The sequence below is a fragment of the Channa argus genome, chromosome 20 (assembly GCF_033026475.1).
Source record: "Channa argus isolate prfri chromosome 20, Channa argus male v1.0, whole genome shotgun sequence".
NCBI classification, from domain to species: Eukaryota; Metazoa; Chordata; class Actinopteri; order Anabantiformes; family Channidae; genus Channa; species Channa argus.
This window is the reverse complement of record NC_090216.1, coordinates 18,510,892-18,538,149: the sequence shown is the minus strand read 5'-3', so window position 1 is coordinate 18,538,149 and position 27,258 is coordinate 18,510,892. Positions and strand designations below refer to the sequence as shown.

General features: G+C 39.0%; 1 protein-coding gene across 7 annotated transcripts in view; it reads right to left on the bottom strand.

Moving 5' to 3' along the window:
* LOC137105614 (caskin-2-like) overlaps window positions 1-27,258 on the bottom strand; it is a 43,488-nt gene that overhangs the window by 8,842 nt on the left and 7,388 nt on the right. The window contains exons 1-14 of one of the 7 annotated variants that reach the window (XM_067488035.1): window positions 17,194-17,673; window positions 16,682-16,733; window positions 11,704-11,801; window positions 9,797-9,942; window positions 9,190-9,285; window positions 8,572-8,705; window positions 6,299-6,407; window positions 5,957-6,065; window positions 5,714-5,808; window positions 4,519-4,636; window positions 3,450-3,578; window positions 3,136-3,222; window positions 2,358-2,485; window positions 2,061-2,145 (exon numbers count right to left, since the gene is read on the bottom strand). In XM_067488035.1, coding sequence (XP_067344136.1) covers window positions 2,061-2,145; window positions 2,358-2,485; window positions 3,136-3,222; window positions 3,450-3,578; window positions 4,519-4,636; window positions 5,714-5,808; window positions 5,957-6,065; window positions 6,299-6,407; window positions 8,572-8,705; window positions 9,190-9,285; window positions 9,797-9,942; window positions 11,704-11,801; window positions 16,682-16,733; window positions 17,194-17,224 — 1,417 coding nt within the window. In that variant the 5' untranslated portion in view covers window positions 17,225-17,673. Of the gene's footprint in view, window positions 1-2,060; window positions 2,146-2,357; window positions 2,486-3,135; window positions 3,223-3,449; window positions 3,579-4,518; window positions 4,637-5,000; window positions 5,005-5,713; window positions 5,809-5,956; window positions 6,066-6,298; window positions 6,408-8,571; window positions 8,706-9,189; window positions 9,286-9,796; window positions 9,943-11,703; window positions 11,802-16,681; window positions 16,734-17,193; window positions 17,674-27,258 lie in introns of those variants that run through there. The other 6 variants (XM_067488033.1, XM_067488034.1, XM_067488037.1 and 3 more) reach the window with 6 other exon arrangements.

Below are 27,258 nucleotides of genomic sequence, written 5' to 3'. Positions count from 1 at the left end.
AAGTGTCCTTGAGTAAGACACTGAACCCCAATTTAGTTGCAGCATAGCAGCTCCCCAATCCGTGTGTGTGATTGTGAGTGCGAATAAGTGCTATTCATTAGCGTTCAGAAGCGCTAAGACATTCGGGTGTAAGATCAAAAGAGATATGGAAGTTCAGAATTCTAGCTTTAATTTAATAGAACACCTAGATATGTTAAATACTATAGAAAAATATGGGAAAAACATTAGAACTGTTATTGACTGAGAAGTATTTCTTGTTACCCAGGTGTGTCCTTTGAGATCACTTGTACAAACAGTAAATAGCTCTAAATTACTAACCTTGGTTTATCATTGAATTTTGCCTGTAAAGACTGTATTTGTTGACTACATGAGAGAAAAGCAGCCATTTTTAAACTGAGAAAATAGGGAAAAACTGTCAAATGTATTGCAATACAAAGAAACTAATGAACATTTTTCGAACGCCTTGAAAAAGAAACTAAACACTGGTGTACTAAGTCGGCTTTGTCGGCCAAAGAAAACAATAACTGATCATAGAATCATTCTAACAGCAATGAAATAAAACCCAAAATAACAGTCAGTGAGTGCATTAACATGGGCTTAAGTAACCAGGTTACCAGCGGCTTTCTCAGTAAAGCTAATGTTCTTAAGTGTCAAGTAAACGGGTAAGCTGATTTCCAAAATCAGGGTAGGGGATTAGGAAAACCTGGTTTCCCCAGGTAGAATTATGTCCGATAAGTGGTTAACATAAGGGAGGGAGGAAACACTGAGGAAACAACCTCACTAAAAAGAGACCACTTGATAACAAGAAACACCTGTCAGTCTTATTAAAAACTCTTAAATTTGGATCATTTTACAAAAGCTACTACAATATGACAAGTAAAACATTTGTAACATTCTAAAAATAAAGTCAAATGTTGAATAAAGAAAACCAAGAAAGAAGGTGTAACACAGGTTATACAACACAGGTTGTAATGCTCTGTCAACACATAAAAACAGGTTCATGTGTGTCAAATACTGGATATGCAGTACATGACCACAAGTTATAGGTTTCCTTACATGTACTGTTGTTACATGTACTGTGATAATCAGGTATGTTCGAAGTACAGCATGGACTTTTATTCAGGCAACTGAATCAGAGACTTCAGAGATCAGAACACACGTTCATGGCACAAGAAAACGATTAAAGCTCAGGATTTATGATTCTCTGGAAATAATATGAAAGGCAGCCAAAATAATTAGCTGCACTGTGTGTGAATGAGCGAGTTTTGAGCTGCACTGGATCTGAGGAGGTGGGGAAGTTACCCAGACATGTATTTACTAAACTAAATAAAAGTCTGTTCAGCACACAACAGTCTCTTCCCTAAGGTTTTGAATGAATACAGTTAACGGTCGGTTATATAGCACTTTTCTACCTATTGTCACTCAAAGCGCTTTACACTGCTTCTTATTCACCCATTCACACTCACAATCACACACACACACACACACAATTGGGCGTTGGTAAAAACAGTTGGTAAGGCAGTTGACCATCGACCACAGGGTCAGTGGTTCGATCCCCGCTCCCAGCTACATGTCAAAGTGTTTTTGGGCAATACACTGAACCCCAAGTTGCTCCCGGTTGGTCGGGTCAGCACCTCGCATGGCAGCCACCGCCATCGGTGTGTGAGTGTGTGTGTGTGAATGGGAATCAACGTTGTAAAGCACTTTGGATAAAAGCGCTATATAAGAGACTATTTACCAATTTACTAGTTTACACACAGACACACTCACACACCGATGGGGGAGCTGCTATGCAGATGACCAACGCTCACCGGGAGCAACTAAGTTGGGGTTCAGTGTCTTGCTCAAGGACACTTCGACATGTGTCTGGAGAAGCCGGGGATTGAACCAACAATTGCGAGATTGGTGAACGCTCTACCTTCCTGCGCCACAGTCCCCCCTATCCAATGTATGGGTTTACATGAGGTTACAAGTTTCTTCCTACTTGCTAATTTTTCTTGTGAATATTTTTATTTGGTTTTGAAAATCCCTGATACACTGAGTTTCATTCCACAACTAACCTGTGGATTCATCAACCTGTTTACTGTTGTCTGCTCCTGCTCCAGTGTGGAGGTGGTCTCCTGATTCACCAGCAGAGGGAGATAGCTGCACACAGAAAACAGTAGAAAGCTGATATGACCAAGTCATTACCTTTTTTTTTTTGTTTTTAGGATTTAGGTAATTTTTAGAACAAGCATTTGAATTGTGAATTGTGGTGGACAATTTTGAAAGTGAATTCGAGAGTAGCTGACCAAGGTTTTCTACAGTGGAACTTCCTATATACACACACAGTTTTAGAGTGTGTAAATGTACCTCACCTTGCTAGTGTCTGTGTTGAAGCGATTTTGAGTCCCATTCTGTTTGTGGCCACTTTCGGAGCTCTGGCCACTGCCTGCACTTCTGCTGCTGCCTACACTGCCAGCACTGCCAACACTGTTCCTGTCACCTGGGAGAGACAAGAGAAACAGAAATAAATAAATAATAAATAAAGAGAAAGCAAAAACAGAAAGAAAATGAGAATAATAAAAAAAAAAAAGCTGGGAAATTGACTTTTTCAGGGAAATTTGAAGAGAGAAAGCAGGATAGTAGGCTGTATGTAGTCTGAGTGCTCCGTGTGTTAATGTCTGTATGCTAATTTGGAGTTCGGTCTGGGAGGTATTTAGCTTAGCTTAGCAAATTACTGTACTAAATATCATTTGTTTACCTTACATATTAACAAAAATGGATAAACAAGGATGTTGTTTTTTTACTGGAGTAATTACATTTTGTGCTAAACTGCTGTATGTAACATACAGACTTATTGAACTATACCTATATAATGTTACTCGTATCAGGAGTGACCTAGAACCAGACATGACATTATCCTTATGTTATGTATTAAAAACAAAAGTACACATTTCGTGAATGAAGGCTAAATTAGACGCATTGGATTAACAGAGAGCCATTGCAAGGTCAACATTTAGGGTATACGGGAATAAAGATGGGAATAAGCTTTATTAGAATGGCCAGGACAAGAGCTAGTCTAGAGGTACACACTGGGTCCGAGTTTGTGTGGGTGGGGATGGGGGGCATAGGTTTGGGACCACACACTCTTACCAGTGGGGGAGCTCCTGAGGACCCAAATGTCCTGAGTGGGGCTAGCAGGACTAGCTGGGGCTGAGAGGTGACTGCCAAGTGTAGCACCTAACAAACACACACACACACACCCTTTAATCCACACTCACTGTACACCCCACATACTGCAGAGCTAGGAGTGGACCTATCAAGCTGACACAGTCACAAGATGACTGACCGAGAGGAGATTAGGGTCAGGGTGATGTCAGGACAAGAAATGTTAAATCCGGGGGAATGTAAATGTGATTGTGAAATACAATACGTGGAAGGAAGTTTGTGACTGTGTGTGCATGTACCTGCCAGATCGTGGCCACAGGTATACGAGTCGTTATTCTGAGGGGCGGAGCCGTGGTTTAAGGAAGGAGCTCTAGATGCGGAGTGCTGTCGTTGGCCAGGCATTGAGGCTTGGCAGGGAAGAATGCCCCCTAGTGTCAAGGAGACAGGTCTGGATTCAGGCGAGCGTAAGTATAGGAAAGTGGATCATGTACATGCATGTGTGCTTTTAAGTTTGAACTGCAAAGGTATGAAGACAAGTCGTAACTGCCCCCCCCCCAAAAAAAAAAAAAAAACACAAAAAAAAACACCCTTTTTATGTCGGGAGGGAACATTATGACAGGTTATGACATTTTGTTCACTGGCTGGAGAGTGAAAATTAAAATAAACAAATAAATAATTGACTATAAATCCCTTCTGGTGTTTTATAAGAAGCAGCTCAGTAGGGCTGTAAGATCACCAACAACGCTCAGAGGGCTTTTACTCTTTGTGTGTTGTTGACATTATCACACATCGGCACACACACTTCTGAGTTTGCCTCATAAGCGAAGAGCATGTCACCGACTTTAAGTAAGACTATTTCTCTTGTCTCTACTTCCTCAAGCAGCAGCGCACATACACACAGTACATGAATGTAGACTGTTAGGGCTTTAGCATTGAGCTGACAGTTTGCAATCTGGCCATAGTAATCCTATTAATATGTGTCTGTGTGAGTATTTACTTGTCTGTGTGTGTGTTTCCACGTGTGTGGAAAAACTTTTAGAGGCAAATATTTCTGGACTCTTGCCAGCATTGTTCCACAAGTATGAATAACAGGGGCTTCTACAGCAAATCTATCTAGTGTATTTCATCAGATTACTATGTTTTGTGTGCAACATGTAAACTGGCAGAGCAAAAGCCATAGCTGCTGGTTAAATGTGTTGGAAGTTAAAAAGTAAAAATATTGATCACTGAAATGTTTAAAGAGCAATACAAATTAGGACAAGGGGAAATGTACTGTCTAAGTGCTGAACAGTTGTGCTAAAGCACATTATACACACTTGCCTACTTGTGTTTATAAAGATGTTATGTGCAAGCTGATTGTTTTTCTACCTGTTCGCCTACTGAGGACCTCCACCACTGAAGGAGGGAAGAAGCCCACCCGGTCCGTCCCCCGCTGAGTGTCATGGATGTGACCTTTCCACCGCCCATCTGAGTGCTGCTCCATGACCTGACACAAACAAGTCATGAGCCTGCTTATACTGAAATGCTTGTGTTATACTAGACTTGGAAACTTTACCAATCACAGACACATAAATCAACAATAACTCCGTTGACATTCACCCATTCACACACACACACTCACACACCGATGGCGATGGCTGCCACGCAAAGTGCGCACCTGACCCACCGGGAGCAACTTGGTGTTCAGTGTCTTGCCCAAGGACACTTCGACACATAGCCAGGAGGGACCAGGGATCAAACCACTGACCCTGTGGTCCATGGATGACTGAGCTACAGCCACCACAGCAAAAAATACATCAAGTCTTAGTACACATGTCATTGTGTGAGCCCTCCAGACATGCTTTAGGGACCATAATGAGGGAGCCAATGAGCTGGAAATAGTCTTTTCATTGTGAGTGTTGAAAAAAATGCCTGGAGAGGTGAAAAACAAACACATCTGCCTTCTCCCACAATACTCCACAACAACATACAAGTTCATACAGGAGTCTGGGATGTGACAGTGACTTGTAAAGATATCAAAGTACAAATCACTGAGCACATTAACACGAGCAAATGTGCACATACATAAATTAGTGGAAATACTGTGTGTGGGTAAACAAGTTGATAATAGGAGAGTGACAGCAACAAGCTTGTGCTTGTTTCTCTGCTAGGGTCTCTTTCTAAAGGTGCAAAAATGACTTTCCACCATCGCACACATATGCTAACAACAAGATCTTTTTCAAAACGTAATCATCAAATTATCTTTTCAGTGCCTGTTTTTATATGGAGTGAAATGGCTGCAATAAGCTGTCAACTAAACGTCCGCTGTTAAAAAATTTGGTGAAAACTCTATAGGCACTGTACATGGAAACTAAGGCCTCAGGCAAAAAAAAAGTTTTTTTTAAATGCTAAAATGCAAACACAGTTCTGTTTTACAAATAACACTAATAATAGCAAAAGGGAAATGCTCATTATTTGCTGTCATTTGAGGGATAATGGCAGATTTATCAAGAATCTACCGAGGTGCAAACAGCCATTGGATTATTTCTTTCAACAAACATACAGACAAAAAGAAGTACTCTACCATAATGAGGTCTCCAGTTCGAAGGTTAAGAGCAGTGGGGTCGTGGGAATTCCAGTAGTCCTTCACTGCCCTGACCTGGAGAGATCGTGATGCATCTGTACAGAAACGTACAACGACACTGATTTGATGCCATTTATTTTCAAGGTGACACCTGCCACCTTTCCCTCGTTGTCTTAAGCTAAAGTATGGATTTCATACAGGCATCAACAAACAACCAGAAATATTTTTTTAAGAATTACCAACCTCTCAGCAGCTGTTTGATCTCCTTGCTGGCTGTCGATGTGGTGAACTGGTTGACAATGTCCAGGGCTGTCTGGTTGTAAGTGTTGCGCATGTTCACGTTGATGCCCGCCTAAACACACAATGTGGGACTGTCATTAAGATTCACTTAGAAAACAAATCCTCCCTCTAAAGCCTCAATTATTAAAGAATAACACTGAGCAAATGAAATTGTGCAGTGAATTCTTGTTTGTTTTTGGACAAACAAGCTGTAGGGAACCCACACTTTTCATACAAAAATATCACTGAGAGCTTTCTAACTACCACATTAGCTCAACTGAAATTGCGTTTGCCATCTTTGCTTACATCGAGCAGCATTCGCACTACTTCAGTCTTGCCGTAGAGGGCAGCTTCATGCAGAGATGTCCCTGCTTTGGTGGTTCTGTTGATGTCAATACCAGCTTTCAACAGCAATCTAGGAAATCAAATGAGAAACATGCATGTAAGGCCTTGGCAGGGTCATTAATGCAGCTGTTACAGACATCTGTATCATCTCACGCACCCACACATGCAACCAGGCAAACAGATATCTCCCTGGCTCTGTCAAAGGCAAAGATGTAGGAATGCTGATGGCATCCCATCCAGAGTGGTGCAGTAGCAGGAAAAAGAAGAAGGGGGCTAAGGAGGAGGTCCTGGGGTTGAAATGTCAAGGCTGACTCAGGTTTGAAAGAAGTAAACAACACTAAGGTACTTTTGTAGGGTATTAACTGGATTCATGTGCATGGTGTTTTTCCCTTAGTTAACCAAAGGACATTCTTGCCACCAGTTTGTCAGTAGATGCTACAGTTCTGCGTCTAGTTTCTACAGCATGTTTACATTCAGTTGTCAAACAAGGTTAATCAAAAATTAAATAGACATTCTGCAGTATTATAAAGCTGTAAAGGAATAAGGAGCATGTGGACACCAGTGTGCATGACTTGGGTAAATGAATGAAGTGGGACAGATTTTGTTTTGTTGAAATGTGTTGAAGATAAAGTCTGACTTTTACAAACAATTTTGCTCGGATCTAAACTCCGGCAGCACTGCATTACAAACAGATACATATTAGTGTAATTAGTATAATTAGTATAATCAGCACATGGGCTCACACACACCCATGAAAACCTTTTGCTAAATCCACAAGTGAGAGTTAAACCATGCAAAGAAACAACCATCTGACATGTTATCAGTGCAAAAACCAGCATTAGCGATGGGATGGGGGTTTATTAGGACACATGGTATATTAATTCTGAATATTAGATTGTAGGAAAGCTTCCCCAGTTACACAAGAACTTGGTATTATAAGACATCTGAGCATGATGATAGCGGTATCAGAAGATATGTAAATCCTTTAGCGGGAGATTACAGGCAAACACTGCTGAGTAATGCTGAAGAATAATATATTTTCTTCAGTTTGCTATAAATTCACTCCTCCATGTCTCCTGTTCAACATTCCTGTTCAGGAGATGCAGAGTGGTAGATGGAGAGGGTGTTGCAATAAGTGATAATACACAGAGGATGGGAATCATTAGCAGCATGTCTCAGAGGCAGGGTGGAGTTATTTAGCTAACTACATACAGTTCATATTTACACAGATATGCTAACAGAAAAAAAACACACCAACTCATCTAAGCAGTGTGAAATAAGATGGAGTAAATGTCAGTACAGTATAGAGAGTTTTCTAGGTTAAGGTTGACATTCTAGCTAGTTTTGTTTTCATATGTGTAGCATCAGTTAAGCAGTACTGATGATAAAACCAGTGGTGGTCATTGTAGAAGAGGTCACAATGACAGTACTATTAGTAGTAGGATAGTTGCAAAGTAGCAGTAATACTAGTACTGATAACACAAAGTGTCATTGGCAGCAAGAGTAGTTGTAGTCGTGTTTAAGTAGTTACTTATTAATAGTGGTACTAGTGACATTGGCAATAATAGAGGCTACAGCAGTAATAATAGCAATAAAAAGTATGGATAGAAGTGGCAGTGGAAGCAGATGTAGTAATTGTAGTAGTCGCCGTTATTAGAAGCATGGTTGGCTGTTACATTAGCATTAGCAGTAATGGTGGTATTTTTAATTCTACAACGGTAGTAACAGATTTACTGGCAGTGGCAGTAGTGCTGTAGTGGTACCAGCAGTTAAGGGTATTAGTATCATAAGTAACAGCATTAGTAGCAGCAGAAGTAGGTAATTGGGGCGCAGACTGTGGCGCAGGAAGATAAGAGCAGTCGTCCACCAATCTTGCAGTTGTTAGTTCAATCCCCAGATCCTCCGGTCACATGTCAAAGTGTCCTTGAGCAAGACACAGAACCCCAACTTAGTTGCTCGCGGTGAGTGTCCCACATCGATGTATGAGTGTGTGTGAGATTGTAAGTGTGAATGGGTGAATAATAAGAAGCAGTGTAAAGCACTTTGAGTGCCAATAGGTAGAAAAGCGCTATATACGTGCAGAACATTTACCATTTATATTGGTAGAAGTAGTAACAGCAGCAGTAGATGTGGTCAGAGTAGAGAGGATCTTTGAGAAAGATCAAAGAGCAGAAACAGATGTGACAGTATTGTATTACAGCACATTTAAACTCTCCTCCTAAATGTGATCTTACTTGATAATGTCTTTGTGTCCATTCCTGGCTGCCAGGTGGAGGGGTGTGGTGGATGGTGGGTCCAGTCTGTCCTGCTCTCCCTCCCCTTCTAACAGCACTGCCACCATGTTACTGCTCAGCAACAACTGTGCCACCTAAAGAGAAATTAAAGACACCAAAAAAAAAAAAAAAAAAAAAGAAGAGTACGTGTTAGAAGAGTGGCAGAATCAGGGCAAGCAATACAATATTAGCAACACCTAAGCACATGCTTACCTAGCTAAGCATTTGTGGTAGTAATATAAAGGACTGACAGTACAGTATATGTTGGCTTACATATAAACTGGGACATAGCTGCCTATTCGGAAGTCAGCAGCCTCCACTCAATCCGAAAAACAGCCCAAAGGGTTTATTATTTAACAGTTAAAGTATAACATCATACCACATGAGACACCACTGAAACAGGCATTGGAAGTGTGTGTGAGTTTAATACCCAATTCGAGGGGCAGCTATACAGTTTTCTGTCACATCTAAGTCATTGTTCATGTTTGAAATATGCCATACCCATCACAGTGGAGTTTTAAAAAACATAAATGAAAGTGAATACAAATAAAAGCCCAGCATCAGCACAGCTATCATTACCTTCAATCTTCCAAACTCACAGGCCAGATCCAAAGGAGTCTTCTTTACTTTGTTCTTCAGGCAGGGATTAGACTGGTGCTGCAGCAACATCTCAGACTGAGAGTGAAAGGGAGAAAGGACAAGGTACCAGTACTGTAAGTGACATCACCTCATGTATTATGCACTTGCATGTCCATCATCCCAACACATTCTTTGTGTAAGTGTTGATGTTTTGTCTTTGAACACAAGCAGAGGAACACATGATAGCTTTTGTGTGACGTGTGTTTAGGATTGTCAGTATTGTGTCTGTTGTTCTAAAGAGGTCAGGTCACCATATGGCTCATATGACTGGTTGAGATGTGTGTGTCTATGATATTAATATCTATCTTAAGACATTCCAAGAGTCAAATGGATGAGGGTGGAGGAAAAGAATGTGTGTGTTGATGGCCTGTAGACTCTTGTGCAAAACCTTTGTCATGACATTAGTGGTATGCGCGGCATTGTTGGTGGACAACACATACTTAGACACAAAAGGGGTTAGATTTCAGTGAAATGAGAGAACTGTTAATACAGTACCTTGGAACTTCGCTGTGAACTTTGATGTGTCAGTGTGCATGTGTGTACTCACCACCTCGTAATGTCCATACTGAGCAGAGAGATGTAAGGGTATCTGTCCATCATGTGAAGAGGAGTTGACTAAAGCTCCAGCTCTCAGCAACAATAAGACAGAGTCGGCTTTACCCTGCCATGCTGCGTAGTGGAGAGGACGCATGCCTACAGACAGAAACAAGAGCGAGGGATGGAGTTGATAAGATGGCAAGACACACTAGCGATTTTACATGTCAAAGTTAATTTACTGAAGACAGAGAGTGCTGCTCAGCCTGTGAAAACAGTTATATAAGGTCTTTTGAGGCTCTGTAGGAGCTCTGACATTTATGTGGAAATAACCCAAATTATGTCACAAGGTCATCCGTGTTACAAAGTGGGGTCATACGGTTGAAAAACAGTGTTTATCATGTAAGCTAACACAAGAACTTTTAAAGGTGCATTATAGAAATGACTGATTTAGACTAGAAAAAGAAAGGGGACAGCAGGATATTTAATCCTTCATTGTTTGAATCTTTACAATGTTTTGTAAAATGGTATAGTTCATCATTCTTTACATTAAACATTTAGTCAAATTCAGCAAAATGTGTCAAGACACTGTAATCTTTGCCATGGAAGTCATTAGATCCACAGTGAAAGAAAATTGCCCCCCATCTGCTGAACAGGTCAGTCTATTCCATTGTTTGCCATGGACATTCAGCTAACCTGCACCTTTGCAGGTCTTTGCTACTGTTGGGACAGTAGCTACCTTAGCTGCAGAGGCTACAGTAGAGACTGAATATGCTGTGGCTGATAAGTTCATTAGCTGTGGAAGCTGTAGCTATCAATAATCAAATAAATCAATTTAATAATGTTTTACTGTAGAGGCATTGGCTGTTATCCCAGTTGGCAAAACACATTGTTGCTATGTCAATAATGTGTATCCTCGAGGGATAGGGTACTGAATATCAGTTTGCTGGTTGTCAGGATACATTTGGTGTTGAAGATGTTGTTTTTCTGTTGACAGTAAGAAGAATATAGAATATCAAAAGCTAATTTTAAAAACTGCCATTTGTTTGGTCACCTGCCAGTAAATAGCTTGTGATACAAGGGGCTCCCAGTTTCCAACCCTTACAAAACTGGATGGTTAAGGTGATTGTTTACTTTAACTTTTCCTGACATGTACCATCCTGTCAGAAAGGGTTACGTTTCAGTGTAATTACAACAATTCAAACACAAAGTCATCTGCTGATCTGAATATTATAGAATTTGACACGTGTTGTCTTATGATAAAGTAGTTAAAAAAGTTTTACATTTAGCAAACACTTGCAACAAACAAATAAGGATCACAAATTGAGGGAAACCTTAGGTTCAGTTTGTTTGCCTCCCTCATTAGATTAAGGCTTTGCTGCTGAAAACAGCACTTGAGCTATAATTTCTTCTGATGTTAGCAAAGTTGACTTATTGTAACGGTAAGGCAGCTTGTCAGTGCTGTTAAAGGCACAGGAAACAGTGGATTCCAAACACTTGACAAGTTGGAATAGGTCAGTGGAATTTAAATTAACCTTGTGTTAGGTAACCTTGAATATCTATTGCTGACCTCAGAGATTAGGGGCACTGTATGCTCCTACTAATACTCACCAGCCGAGCTGCCAGTCCTGCACAAATTCTGCTATATCTGTTCCGCTTGGAGTCTAAATATATTTGCCATAGCACTGCTGTCAACGCATGGCAGACAAACTTCAAAGTGAATTATATTATTTATATAGGTCAAACTTTTTTCAGAGTGCTAAAAAGCAGTTAAAGAACTTTTAGGCTGAAATTATTCATTAATTTAAATGAACACCAGCTGATTTCCCAGGCATGAGCATATTTTCTTAGCTGTGTGTTTATTTGGTGACATTGGTTCAACTGCCATCAACTGGTAAGGCTGTTTTGCTGTCATGTTACCATTGATGTCCCTGATATCCACCATGGCCTGGGCCTCCAGCAGCAGAGACAGCAGCTCAGTGGTGCCCGTCAGAGCAGCATGGTGCAGGGCTGAAAAGCTATTGGCCAGATAGAAATCGAGAGAAAAAAAGAAGGGTTATAAATTATATCTATAAAGTTACAACAGGTGAGCCTTTCTCAAAATTCTAGATGATGTTGGTGTGTGTGTCTGTGCAATCCCATTGCAGCTTTCAGTAATAACGTATGTGTGTCTTAGTCACCCATAAACACTTTAACCTGAGGAGACAATTGCATGTGTGTCTGTATTCAAAGTTGCACAATAAGAGAAGGATTATACTGTATGCTGCTGTGCATGTGTGTGTGTTTCTATACAGAAATGCGCTTCAGACACGAAACATGTACATTTGTCTAAAGATGTCTGTTAGGTCACAGCATATTCCACATAGAAAATAAATAATTAAGGGCATATATTATTTGGTGACGACTTTTGCTTTTGCTCGGGGTGACATAGACTCAACTGAACATTACAGAGAAGGTGACCCAATGGGAATCACACAAACAGCCAGAGATAGAACACATTCTGCTCCTGTCGCGATAAAATAACAGCTACAGAATAGAGAGCTTTGAGGTGATTTCACACAGCGGAAGCCCTGAGCTTTTTGGCACTAGGAGTAATAAACAGCTCCACTTCATTTGAAAAGAGAACTTACTGTATGTTTCTCTACAGAAATTATGACAGAGTATTTTGAGTATTTTCACTAAACACACTGCTTAAATAACATGTTTGCTGCATTTTCTCATGTCATTGTCATAATTAAGCTTTTATATTGTTTGCCACTTCCATTATATGTTAATGTAAATTATAACCCAAGGTATTTTGAAACTTGTTTCAGTTTAGCCCTAGTATTAAAACTTTGACAGCATTATGAGTTTAACAGTCTGGTGATCCCATTTTAACTCTGTGGAAGACAATAAATTTATGACTGCACCATTATTTATATGGCATGGATCAAAACAATAACCACTGGGTTAGGCAGCTAATTATGGAAAAACTGGAAATAACTTGTTATGCCTTTAGTGTTACATAGAAATGATTTCAGATGGCTTTGAGACAACAACTGCATAAAAAAGCTCAGGCCGCTAATGTTTCTAATGGGAGTGACTGTGTTATTTGTCACTGCACAGGTGTAAATGTTGAGCCTTGCCTCTACCCATAATTAGCATGTTCTGTCTTCTTAGTCTAATCCATATAATAATAAAAAAATAGTGCAAAAAATACATTTGTAGTTTTAGGATGAATGTCCGTGTACAATCTACCAAGAACATATGGTAAAATGTTCTGTACTTATATAGCGCTTTTCTACCTATTGGCACTCAAAGCGCTTCACACTGCTTCTTATTCACCCATTCACACTTACAATCACACAGACACACCGGTGGGGGAGCTGCTATGCAGCTGGCCAACACTCATCGGGAGCGACTAAGTTGGGGTTCAGTGTCTTGCTCAAGGACACTTCAACATGTAACTGGAGGAGCCAGGGATTGAACCAGCAACCATGAGATTGGTGGACAACCGCTCTACCTTCCTGCACCACAGTCGCCCAGTACTGGCAGCTTAAGTGCAACATCAGTGCAGCAATGACAGTACCCCACCTGGAAACCCTACTGTGACAGATTGTTTTTACATGCATTTATGGAACCAGGTAATACATCCATGTATGTGTGCAACGACGCATTTTGGAAAGATGGCTCACGAATTGTTACTGATTAGTGACAGAAGATGTTGCCTTCTGAATCTTTTATTTTGTATTTTTTCTGTAAGTTGGTGCTGGAGCAGACTGGGACAGAGACAGGCGGACAGACACAAAGGAGCTCAATTTTATAGAATAAACTGAACAAATTGGTGGAAACTGAAAAAAAACCTATGGATTTACATTTCTACAAACCACTTTAAAGACAATCCTCTACCTTAACTGCCATCTGACCTTCACATGCACTTATGTACAAAGCTGATTAGAAACCTGTTTACAGCATGTAACAAACAGCATTCTCCAGCAGAATCTAACAGAGGAAATCAGGTTTCTCTAATTCCCTACCCACATTGCAGAAACCAGGATAGTTATTTACATGGCAGTTTAGGTATCAGCTAACTAGAAAAAGGTAAATGTAAATGGGTTTATTAAGTGTAGTATGTACTCGTTTTTGTAAATCAGTTTAAACCCCTTGAGATTTTTAAGAGGGTCCCAAATGAACCCAGATTAGTTTAATGTCTCTGTACATTTGTAGTTTCCCTTCTCAAATATGCTATATGCTAAGCTAACCACTTCCTGTAACCTAATATGTTATATTGTGGGATTACCAAAGTTGATGCGAAAATTTATTTAAATAAACTTTTTAAAAACAAAACATAGGAATATGCAGCTCAGTAATAGCAGGGTAATATTGGTGTACTATTTAGCAACATTGACCTTAATCACCATGACTACCGTAGCATAACATAAAGGGGGCAGGTTTATGACCTGTATTGCAATTGTGGCTTATGGTAGCTTCACGTCTGTGAAACTGTCATGTCGTCAGTATTTACATTTACATATATTCTAAGTGTTTATTTTCTACATTATTTCACATGTGATTTTGGCCTCCAAAATCACATATTTACTATCAAGCTACTATCTAGTTATTACTTGGTAATTAACTTTATTAATCTACTTTATTTTTATTCTTAAGATGGCATGGTAATAACCACATTACATTGTTATAACAGAAATATCCCCCATTACCGTCCATATTAACTTTATAATACATGTGCTGCTATTAAGGCATTAATTTTATTGAAGAAAATATAAAAAAGGTTCAAAGAAGTAGTTTATTGGTAAACATCCACTGTGAAGTATCGTAGATGTAATGTGGTAAGTTTTTTGTTTGTTAAGTTTGTGTATAAAATGGTAAATGTTCTGCACTTATATAGTGCTTTTCTACCTATTGGCACTCAAAGCACTTTACACTGCTTCTCATTCACCCATTCACACTCACAATCACACACACACACTCACACACCGACACCAACACTCACCGGGAGCAACTAAGTTGGGGTTCAGTGTCTTACTCAAGGACACTTCGACATGTGACAAGAGGAGCCGGGGATTGAACCAACAACTGCGAAATTAGTAAGCAACCGCTCTACCTTCATGCACCACAGTCGCCTATATTAAGGCTAATATATAATATCATTAATGTTACTACATCCACAGTTAACATAAATCCCTTTGCACAATTTATAATGTAAATATGGTTAGAAACAACAGACACTGAGTGTGTTTTGTATTGTTTTGTTGCTACAACTTACTACAACTCCCTTTTCATTGACTCTGGTTTAACTTGGTGTTTAGTCTCAAGTCAACATACTGTGCAAGAACACTAAATTACCTTTTTATTTATTTGTGAAATACTACCTGTCTATTACCGGATCATTACAGAGCTATGAAGTGCTGCCAAAGTTTTAAAAATCCTAGACATATTTTTTTTTACCATTGTCACAAGTCTGGGCAAGAAAGACTTTGCTCTTTTAATAATACTGTATATTGAATTAGTTTGTAATGAATTACTAAATCTCTTTTAGATAAACACAGTTATGGGGGTCCAGACTTTACACAAACAGGTAATAACTAGTGATGAGTCATTATCAATGTCAGGTTCAATGAAGCCAGGTAGCCCAGAGGGACTAAAGGTAAAGTGAACGTCACTGTATGAGAACAGATAACGAAAGTTTCACATCAAAATGTTAAGATGTCACTGCACAAAATCTACCGAATCTTTATACTGTGAGATCACATATCCCATCAGTCACATTGTGTGGGCTCAACTCTACCCGTGTAGCATTCCTTACCTTGTCTACATCTTAAGACGCCCGTTAAAGTCAATTTCTAAGACATATACTCTCTAGACACACAAGCCCAAACACCAACTTACTCCCTCATTCATTACACCACCCTCATTGTGTTTCACCTCCCACGCTCTGCACTGACGATACATGTAAACAAACAGATCAGGTCAAAGTCAACAGATCCATGTAACCTAGAACATAAACACACAGCAGCAGTTTGATGACATAGATTGATTCTTTCAAAGAATTAGAAAAAGAGACTAAAACCTTTATTAAACTTTATTAAGCTGCCAAGTTGTGCTCTATACTAAAAGTGCATAAAATATACACAACTATCTACTTATCTTCCAATTCTAAAATGCCTTCATATTATATTAAACATATAAACATGTGTTATGTGCATGCACAGTACTTGTGAGTTGAGCAGCCAAACCTCACTTTGTAACTGCAACACGTACATTGAACATCTGTCTTTCAACAATAATATATGTAGCCAATGACTGTTTATTTACCCTTTTACTTTACTGTTCCTGTTGCAAAATAAATCAGATGGAACTATTAAATGTTTAGCCACATAAAATCTACTCATGAAGTGAAGATTAGATAAAGTAGCTCGCTACAGCATGTACAAGTTTAATTCACTAGAAAAAGTCACTTAAAATGAACATCAGAAATATATGTAATATAGTGTAATGTAACTCTGCACCTTTAAGAGCAATGCATTTAGAGGACAGTTTATGCCAGTACATATTATAATTTTTATTGTAAATTACTAATAGTTGACAAATGTTACATAGTAAATTACACCTCCTGCTTTCAACAAAAACAGTATTTCCTGATATTTTCTTCTTCTCCAAAACTAGTTTAATAGCTCTGAAGCACTATATGTCAGAACATGTATGTGTGTGATGCGGTTATGAGTCACACTGTGAAGACAAAGAGGAGACAGCGAGCCACAGGTACAGGATTTTTTTTTTTCAATATGTATGTCAATCAAGAAATGGTGACTCTTACATTGCATTCTCTTGACTCAACTTCAGGCTTAATTTTAAGACAAGACACAGACACACACACACACATATATGCTCTTCTTACCCATCAGAGTCTTGGTAGTTGATGTTGAGTCTCTTGGCAGAGCCCAGCAACTCTGAAAAAACAAAGATTGGGAAAGGAGGTTGACATATTACTATTTGGTGGCATATGTAATAGTTATGTTTTCATCAGCACACAATAGAAATCCGTCTATTCCTGCAGGACCCAGTGCATGTTTATACAGTGTTTTTTCCTGCTCTTCTCCCCATCATCACTCCTTCCTTCAAACAACCTGACAGCCCAGACAGGATAGAGCTTTCCTCACCTAATGCTGCCTCACCCTTCCCTCTCAGCACATCTCACACCCTCATGACAGCCAAATGATTCATAAACAAATGATTCTGCCTTATGGACAAAGACTATTCCACCTCATATAGGCTACTATCTCATCACACTTAAAAGTCACAACCATAAAACAAAATTAAGCCAGTATAAAACAAACACTGTTTTTTTTTTCATAGCAACACATGCAAAAATAACAGACATAATTTAGCAAGACTTGTTTATTCACTCACCTTGGAGCAGACAGACGGCTACTTGTCCCATGTCCTATTAATTTTTTTCCCCCATTCTGTTCATTCTGTACAAAACAATCTACTGTATCTACTTACATAGTCACTTTCACAAGTACTGCTTCTGAATTTGTAGGATCATTATCCAAAATCACTATAAATCTGGTGGAGATTCAATATTGTCTGAACAACTTGGAAAAGGCTGTTCACCATTTTTAAAACTAAATTTCAGATATCTTAATTGGTCAACAAACTGGTCTCCTTTCTTACATAATGTGACATACTAATGTCCTCTTTTACATGCTTGTCCTCTTCCAATCCTCTTTTTTCAAAATTTCCAACTCCAATCAAATCTGGCCATTATCCCAACATTCTATTTAACCCTTAAATTCTTATTATAAATCATATCAAACTAAATTTCTAGCTAACATCGAATTCAACCATCTCCTTCTAATACATTCATCTCCAGCCCCTAATAAGAACTGGCAAATCTCCTCACACAACTAAATAGCTTTGTACATCCTACAGCTGAAATCTATTGTAAAAGCTCTACTGTCCACTTAGACCCACACAGGAACCCAACTGCCAAATACAGAGACAGTCAGCACATTAATTCTCCCTCACTGTTATTCTCCTACATAGCTGCTGAAACAAAAAAGAGCTTGAGCTTTCAGTTATAAAAGACAACTACTAAGATTAGTCATCCCGAAGACTCACGTTCTTATTAGACAATGGCACACCTCACAATTTACACCCAATGATGATCTAATGATGATCTTTCCCAATGTTTAACCAGGATTATTAGTGTATTCTCAAGAAAGCCGATTTCGATAATGTCATGTAAACAAGAAACCTGGTTTCCGTAATCAGAGGAGGAAACTAGGGAAACCAAAACCAGTTAGATTTCTCCCGCAGGAAAATTATTTCTCTGCTTTGTATGCACATAATCAGCTCTCTTTAACAGGCCATGTGCATAAAAAAGGCCCAAGAACAGGCCAGCAGTGGGGTGAAGGGCTGAATAAAGGAAGACATTATTAACAAAGCAATCACACCTCATTTTTAGATCAAAAGTCGAAGTTTGACTGAAAATTAGACTAACACATGGAGTCTAAATAAGTAGCTTTCCACCATAGACTTTGTATGACAGTTCAAGGTTTATCAGCTGTGTCTCTCTCCCCTCTCTTTACCTCTCTCTCTCACTGTGCAGAAATAAGTCACAGTTGAATCAAAATACTCATCTGCTACATGTACACACAGATTTACAGACACCTGGGCACTTAAGTGCGTGTAAACAGTCACTGGGCTCTATAGAGATCTTTTCCTAAGGGTCACAGTTCCCACACAAATGTCCATTGGTCACGCTGCAACTGTAAAGCATCCCAACAGAATTGCTGCTATTAGCAATCTAGAAACCAGAGTTTTCAAATCCAGTTAAACATTTGATCTATGAATTTGTGCTATTGACCAAGTTTGGAATATCTTGACATCTTGAAAAAGCTGAGAGGTGGAAGGTTCAATTTAGAGGGCAATTTAATGGATGCAGAGAAATAACTTATGTCTTGAGACTAAACAGTGGAAACTGTATTATTCTACTGGAGGTGAGCTACACTAATGACCTGTTATACTATGAGCTATTTCTCAGTATAATTTCATTACACAATATGGGTTTCACGGTATTCAACATACTCACGATAATGTCAAAAGTTCAATAGCAATAATGAATAACCACAAAATATATGTCCTTTGTTCATTTTCTTTTCTTTCTTCTTATTAACAAAATGCCAAAGAGGAGAAAGTGTAGAGAAAACAGGGAGAAACACCTGAAGCTATTTACTCCCATTAGCTGCCACTGAGATCCTAGACACTAATTTATAAGGCAATGCTATAACTAATAAAATGAGGGCGGCAACAATGAAAATGAATAAAACTTTTGGGAAAGAAATCTGATTGCAATATTAAAAGAGAATGCGTAAAAGAAGTCACTGTGGAAAAAGCTGCATATATTCTATTAGAATGAATATTCAATATATAAAAACAAGAAGAATAAAAAATATGAAGCAAATTAGAAATTCATATTGAATTCTGTTTTTTCTTGTGGTTCATTGATGTTTTTCTGAAAGAAAAAATATTCTGATTTCCAGTGCATTTGGTACTTTTTGCATAAAAGAATATGTAAATCCTCAATAAAAACTCAGCCGCTATACAGACAAAATATTTCCTATTCAAGGAACTTTATACAGAATGTCTAGCATTTCTCAGTGGCATTCTAATTTCCATGACTTGGAAAGCAGTATCCATAGAAGCCTCCCATATCACAAATCCACACATTCACAGCCCTGCAGGGGGTTTGAAGGAAATTCTCTACCAAATGAAACATTAATGTGCACAAACCAGTTACAGACATGCTTTGTATTTGATGCAATGGTTTTAAGGCAACCAAGTCTAAAAAGCAGAGTTTACAAACAGGCCTATGTTCAGCGATTGCTCTCAAGACTCAAATGCATAACAACAAGAGCCTGAAGCTTCAAAAAGGCACATTGATAATGAGAGAGATAGAGGGGTTGGGTGTTGGGCTGCTTGCCAAAACATGGCCTAAACTGTCCCGGCGGTATGGAAAGAACAGGGCCTTTCAGGAGTTCTAGTTACAACATGATGGCATTCTTCACATAGCACACCCACCATGCTGCCCTACTCACTCACTGTCTCTCTATGAATCTACAAAACTGTCAACTCCCTTTTTTTCTCCTTAGCTTTCTGTCGCCTCTCCCCTTCTTCCTTTGCACAAAAGTACTAGGGGGCTCCTTGTGACTTCAAGACCAATTAAAACGCTAGCATGTTGACTGTGTGTGCCCCCACCCCTCACCCTTTGAACTGGTGAAAACAGATGTGTAGTAAATTTCAAGCATCCTGGAGCACTGTGTTTTCCTGCAGAGACAGGGAACTCCCTGCTAAAAGCTTTTGTCCATGGAAGCAAACATTATTGAGTGCTAAAAGCTGAAGAGCTGTCAGTGTGGAAGCCCTCTATTCTTATAGGAACAAAAAGAGCATAACTACTGTTGTTATGCTCCCTTTGCAATCTTGTTCCAAACAGTCGAAGCATCCTGGACAGAAGAAAAAGATAATGGCACCTTGACGTTCACTAAGGAGCAAAGATGCGCTCAAAAAGAGGAGGGGAAATAATGGAGAAGGAGGAGATGTCAGAGACAGGGAGAGATGAATGTTTCCCGACATGCTGATGAGATAAAGGTGAAAGTTTGAAGCGTTACTCAGATGCATAAACAAAGAAAATATGCAAAGCACTGCTAACAGCTCTAAACCGCTTCACAATTAGAACAGAGAGCTAGAAGCCCTGAATGACAAAAATATTGCTCGGCTGTAGCTCAGTCGGTAAGGTAGTCGTCTAGGGACCGCAGGGTCAGTGGTTCGATCCCCGTTCTTTGTCACATGTGTTGCCCAGTGTCCTTGGGTAAGATACTGAACCCCAAGTTGCTCCCAGTGGGTCAGGTGAGCACGCTGCACGGCAGTCAATTGGAAATTAACATTGTAAAGTGCTTTGGATGAAAAGCGCTATATAAGTGGCCATTTACCAGTAGATTTGCATGGCTCCAAAATCTTTGAACATTTTTGATCATAGTCCAAACATGTAAAAAATGAATGACATTAACTTTGTGTGTTCTTTAACCCGTAGTTGTCCTTCTCCTTCTCTGTCTCCCCCTCTCTGTCCCTTTCTGCAGGTGTCCTCGGCTTTGGAGCTGTGCGTTTTCCAGTGTGCAGCTACTGGTCCTACCAACCATTACACCGCAGAGAATTCAAACCCCACTTCCACCCACACCAGCTCTGATTGAACGGTAGAAAAGGACACTTGGTTCAGAAGTAGTAGGTTGCAAAAAGTAGCCAATATTCAAAGAGCAAAGCACAGTGCCCTGCGGCCAGACCAAAATACAGGGGGAATGAGAACAGGGGGTAATTTAAGGTCATCATCTCTCTTGGCAATAAATGGTTTGTGGTCAGGTAAAGACCTCATCAAGGAAAACACTTATCTAAGAAACGTAACCATCTAACTGCACTGATTACTGAGAGCGTAAACACAGTCCCTCAAACCCAACCACTATCACAAAACAGTGACTGCTTCACTATAGCTTCACCCACAAAATTCCTAATTAGGCTTTAAACATACTATAATGACTGTGCATGTTTCTGTGTGAAACACACACTTGCTGTTTATCACAATCAGGATTATACTAGCATGCTTACTATTTAATTTGAAGGTAGAAACACAAGCCCATAATCCAGTTTGTCACTTTAAATAAACTTGAAAATCCCAACATTGTCTCCACCCTCCCAGCATCTTTAGCAGGTGGCAAGGTGGTGACCAAACAGTAGCATGAGTGTGTATAAGTGTAAAAAATATGATTAAAGTCTCTCCAAGTCGGAACCATAATCCACCGCTTAAAAAGAGCTACACCCCCCTTGTCATCTTGAACTGGTGCTGCCATAGCTTTCTCACCAAAAAAAAAAAAAAAGAGAGAGAACTTAAAAAGCAATAACTTCCTAAAATGGTGAGCCATTTAACAGAGAATGTATCAGTGGGGTATTTGCACGTTTTAGAACAAAAATTGAAAAAGATGAGAAAACCAACCACATTCCTGGTAAGGATGGTGAGTTTTTTTTACATTTTAAACGCTGGTATACTGCAACATATCACGCAGTATACTGTATGCACTATGGTTAAATTATTTCTAATAAGTTAGTATTGCTTTAAATTACAACCATCTTCCAATGCCCGGTGGCAGGGAGTTGCACTCGCCATAAACAAACCACCAGTTTTCACGCTCTGCTCAGGTTTGGACATGAAATTCAATATGCTCGTTTGGACTGGGTCAGGTTCACTACACAGACCTGAATCACGTGCCAATGAAATTAGTCCTGACCTGACTCAACAGAATTTAGAGGTGACCTTTTTCTTTACTTCTCACACATAGATTTTTTTTATTTTTTATCTTGTGTCTTCATCCCCAGCTAGTGCTGACTCAAGAAAATTCGGGCACTATCAGATTTTGTACAGTAGCCTCTGGAGATACTCAAGGAACCTTTATTTTTAATTTTAATTTTTTACATATACAGGAGAATTCTCCACCACATAATTTTGATGTGTAGAAAAGGAATTCCTCTTTAAAAGTTTTAAAAACATACATATGTTGTGATGACCTGGAGGTGTTACATACAATCCGTACCAAATAGACTGCATGGTAATTCGCTGTGCAGCACACATAGCACAAGAATGGGTGTAGAGCTGTAAACAACCATGAATAAGGCAGCACAAAACTTGGAATAGCTTATTAGAACCATTTACCTTTGACTAAGCAGCAGATTGGACAATTCTTGATAAATGTGATGCATTTGAATTTGCATTAAAACTGAAAGTGTCATGTGATTATTTCAGGTTATATCATAGCTAAAAGAAGGGTTAGTGTCTGTTGTTCACAGCAGCATAATGCTTTATGAAAATCACACTTCCACAGCCATTAGACTAGGCAGTCCACTGTATTTACCTTAACATGCTGCCCATGGCTGCTACCTACATCACTCTATTATAAAGTAGCTTTTTCCAGTATTATATTAAGTCTTTCCAATTTTTTCTACAGAGTAAATGTTCACCTTCTGTCTTAACTGTGGTTGTCTAATGACACTGCAAGTATTGTGCTGTGCTGTGACTGTGAATGGAAAAAAACTGGCTTGCTAGCCTTGATGACAAATTGTTAATGTAAACAGTCATAAAAAGCATTGGTTGTGTGCATGTTCTGTTACTGCAGCTGCAGTTTAACGGTGGGGTTAGTTAAAAACTGCACAGGGGAGACAGGTCATTGAACACTATACATCCAAGACCATGCACATATAATACAAAGTAAAGTGACACACTTCAACTTCATCATTCATCACCAATTGCTTCATTGCTGCATCATCTGCTATAAGAATTATGCTGTAACTGGGTCTTGAGAAAAGCCCTTATGAAAACAGCTCTTGGATATATTACCCAGTAAATTTGCTTCATTGTTAAAAATGTAGAGAGAAAGCTCCTGTAGTGCTGCTGGCATCTAGGTCACATTCAACATTCACTGATAATGAGCCAGCGTGGAAATGAAACACATGATCTTCAGTATTGTGTTGCACTGTTTTTAGTGCGTGTGCATATGAAGGATTATTTGACCAGGCATTACTACATCTGTGTACTTCCTACTACAAAACAGAATAACAAGTGTAAACACACCTGAAACTTCCATATTGCATAACATGTCTCAGCCCTGCAACTAGGGGACAAAACACTTTACATACCATTCAAATCATCTGTTTACTCAACTTTCCCACTCCCAGCAGAGCACCTACTATATTTCCATGCACTGCAAATAAAGGAGGGCACTGCAACTATCAGACATGACTCTTTAGTTAGAACAGTTTAATGGCCTCTGAGATAAAAAAAAAAGGCCTGGTTATGATTATACAAATTAAATAAATTACATCAATTTGCAAGCCAGCAATATTGTGATCAAAACACTGGATTTTATGGTTTGTACCAAAGTAATATTAACTTCCATATTATAGGATTTTAACTTTCTTGATGAGTCTTGCTGTACATATGCACCGATCACGCATAATTATGACCTGTGTAATTTAATGCAATCCAATACAGCAGTTCTGCACTTCTACAAGGTTATAACTCCTCAGTTTTTAGGTTGACACTGTCAGAAAGGTGATTATAAGAAAAAGTGGTCCTAATGTTTTGGTCACCCTATTGAAAATGAATGAGCTGACCTTTAAACTATGCAAATCTGTGCAGCTGAGGACGTTTACACTCATGACAAATAGTGGTAGATGTAAAGGAAAGCCTGTGTTTTATTGTTATAAAACATATAAATTGTAGGAAATCCCAATTTTTCTCACATGATTTCCAAAAAAAGAGAGATGTCAGTCTTCCATATGATTAATTAGCAAGTTACTTCAGTCTTAACAAAGAAACCTTCAAGGATCAGGGGTAATAAACACCTGAAAAGAAAAACTAGCAAAAACAAGAATCCATTCTGATCCTTAACAAACTACAAACACACAAGAAACAATACTCCATCCAAATCCATTTGAGTCTAATGAGATATTCCTTCTTTTCTTAAAGAAAAGAAAGAATTACAGAAACCAATCCCTAACCCAGATTCAGGGCTTTTACTGATGAAGACGGTGTTGTAATGAAAAGAAATATGATACAAGTTCATGGAGAGTTCACCTGCCTGGAAAATGTTTTGTATTTGTCACACAGCTTTCGCTGGCTCACCACTCTCTGCTCTCTGATGCCGTGAAGTTGTCTAGTGTATAGCATCTACTCTGTGCAGCACTTTCCCATATCACTTACTTTAAAGTCATTTTTTAAGCAAAGCCAAGAGGTTTCCATCTCACCAATAACAGTGATTCCCTTGTCATTTGTTTTGCCTGGCAAATAAATGTATATGTTCAATGATATTTATTGTCTGTCTTTACTGGCAAGCTAAAATTACAACCTGTGTTCACACCTAATGCTGCTTAAAGTCCTGGGTATGCAACAACTGCTTCCTTATTCCTGTTTTAAAATAGTGAAAGTAGTAAATATTTGATATTTCTTCATTATGCTGCTAGGTAAAAAACAAAAAAACATTGATTTCACATAGTGACAGTCTGGGTACTGGACTCAGCAAACACCAGCATAAGGTCATACACTCCCACATGGATGGAAAAGTCATTACATTTCTCATTTAGCCTAACAGGCAATAATCAATAGGAAGTTGAAGTGACATAATGTGGAAATTTTGCTGAACCATATGTCAAAATGTGTTACATAAATTGCACCCTTAAAGTAAATTTTTGACAGTGATAGCGTGACTAACCACATACCATCTTCTCAGAAAATAGACGTCCACATTCCCCCAGTCTCTGGGTGTATTGAACAGCAGTACTTTTTTGGTACTGATCAAAATCTATTGAGAACTTGAAGCTGCTATCAAATGTCTTGTCATGCATGTGAATTTGTGGTTGTGTTTCCCTATAGTGCTTCATTACAATTCGATGACGTCAACTTTAGAAATGGTTTTTAATTAAGAAAAGTTTAGAAAAAAAAAAAAAAATAATAATATGAAATAATTCCTTTTGAATTTGGTTGTCTAAACATCTACTGTTCTTAATATCAAAATACTGAGAATCCGGAAAAATCTATAAGCAAGGGACCGAAACAATAAATGATTGGTTGGGATCTTCAGGCCCTTACACCCTCAGGGAAGCTGTGGTGAAAAAATTACTGTTTGGGCTCAGAAACAACTTTCAAAACTTTGATGAAAACCAAGGTGAAAAGTGAAATGTCTGTTGAAAACCTGTATCACAGTTTATATCCCATCCTAATAAGCAATATTACATGTGAATTTACTTTCCATTTTTGATTTGCATAGCTCAACAGCCACTACAGATGTGATCATCAGTAAGAGATGGGTGCAAGATGAGATGAGTATGAAAAAAAGAAGATCAAAAACACAACCTTCTGATTCTCATTACTGCGACCAGATACAAATTCCCATTGGGGAGATACACTCCTTACATGCACATACATACACAAGTTCATGCAAACACAGACAAGACCACCTTATCAGACAATCATATTATGCTTGTCTGTACAACCACATCAACAGTTCCACAGAATCTCTAAGTAAATGGTAAATGATCTGCACTTATATAGCGCTTTTCTACCTATTGGCACTCAAAGTGCTTTACACTGCTTCTTATTCACCCATTCACACACACACTCACACACCAATGGGGGCTATGCAGCTGGCCAATGCTCATCGGGAGCAACTAAGTTGGGGTTCAGTGTCACGGACACTTTGACATGTGACTGGAGGAGCCGGGGATCGAACCAACAACTGCGCTCTACCTTCCTGCGCCACAGTCGCACTCTGTACAGTCTGCAATATTGTCTGTAAGTGAAGTAAAGTAAAGTAAATAAAGATGCCTGCCCGCCATGACTATGTGCATCCTGAAACGAGTAATTAAAGGTTAGGTGTGCTGAATTTAAAGATGCTGTCTAATGCAGCCACCAGGCATACACAGCTTAACTCCTTTGATAAATTCCTCAGCGTTCCTAGATAGGCAACTCCATCTGTCAGGACGAAAGGGGTCAGGATTAATACGTGTGTGTGTGTGAGTGTGTGTGTGTGTGTGTGTGTGTGTGTGTGAGAGACGGAGAGAGAAAGAGAGAGACAGACAGTGCAAAAGTAGGTGAACTTGAAAGCTGTGCACACACTACTTGGCTTCTAACCAAATGTCTGGCTAATAAAGCAGAAGGCTGATTAGCCCAGTTAGCTGTTAGCTAATGAGCCAACTATGACACCCTGCTGATGCAGACTTAAAACAATGAGTGACTGAGTCAACTGGGATGTGTTTTGAACAGTAAACACAGACAAGACATATGCTTTAATCTATATCTATCTATCTATCTATCTATATATATATATATATATATACATACATACATACATACATACATACATACATACATACATACACACACACACTTAAGGTTAATAGGCTTTTAAGCTGACACTAGGCCAGATGGGTTATCCTTAATTCAACAGGAATCAAGTAAGGAGGGAGCTAAGATAAAGAATTGGGCTTGGTAAAGACAGGGTGGCTGGTATCTCATGGATAATAGCTTGACACTTTTGGGAAATGCCCTTCAAATGAGGCTTAACACTGTGGGAATATGTCTACTTAAGAAATATGTGAATAGGGATGCTCACAAAGAACAGGCCAAAATTCGCAGACGAATTTTAGAAAATACTGCTTACTGTAGAATGCTTATTAAAGATTAATTAATACGGAAACACCACTAGTGTGGACTGTGAGTTTCTGGTTTTGAAGTCTTAACAGAATTCCTAAATAAGTGCTTTTTGGGAGACCCCATTTTGCTGCTATAACTTTCACTGCTGTTGAATCTGATGTGGGGTTTTCACAGTGCTTATGTTTAGAGCGGAAACAAGTAATCTTATGATAATGATGATA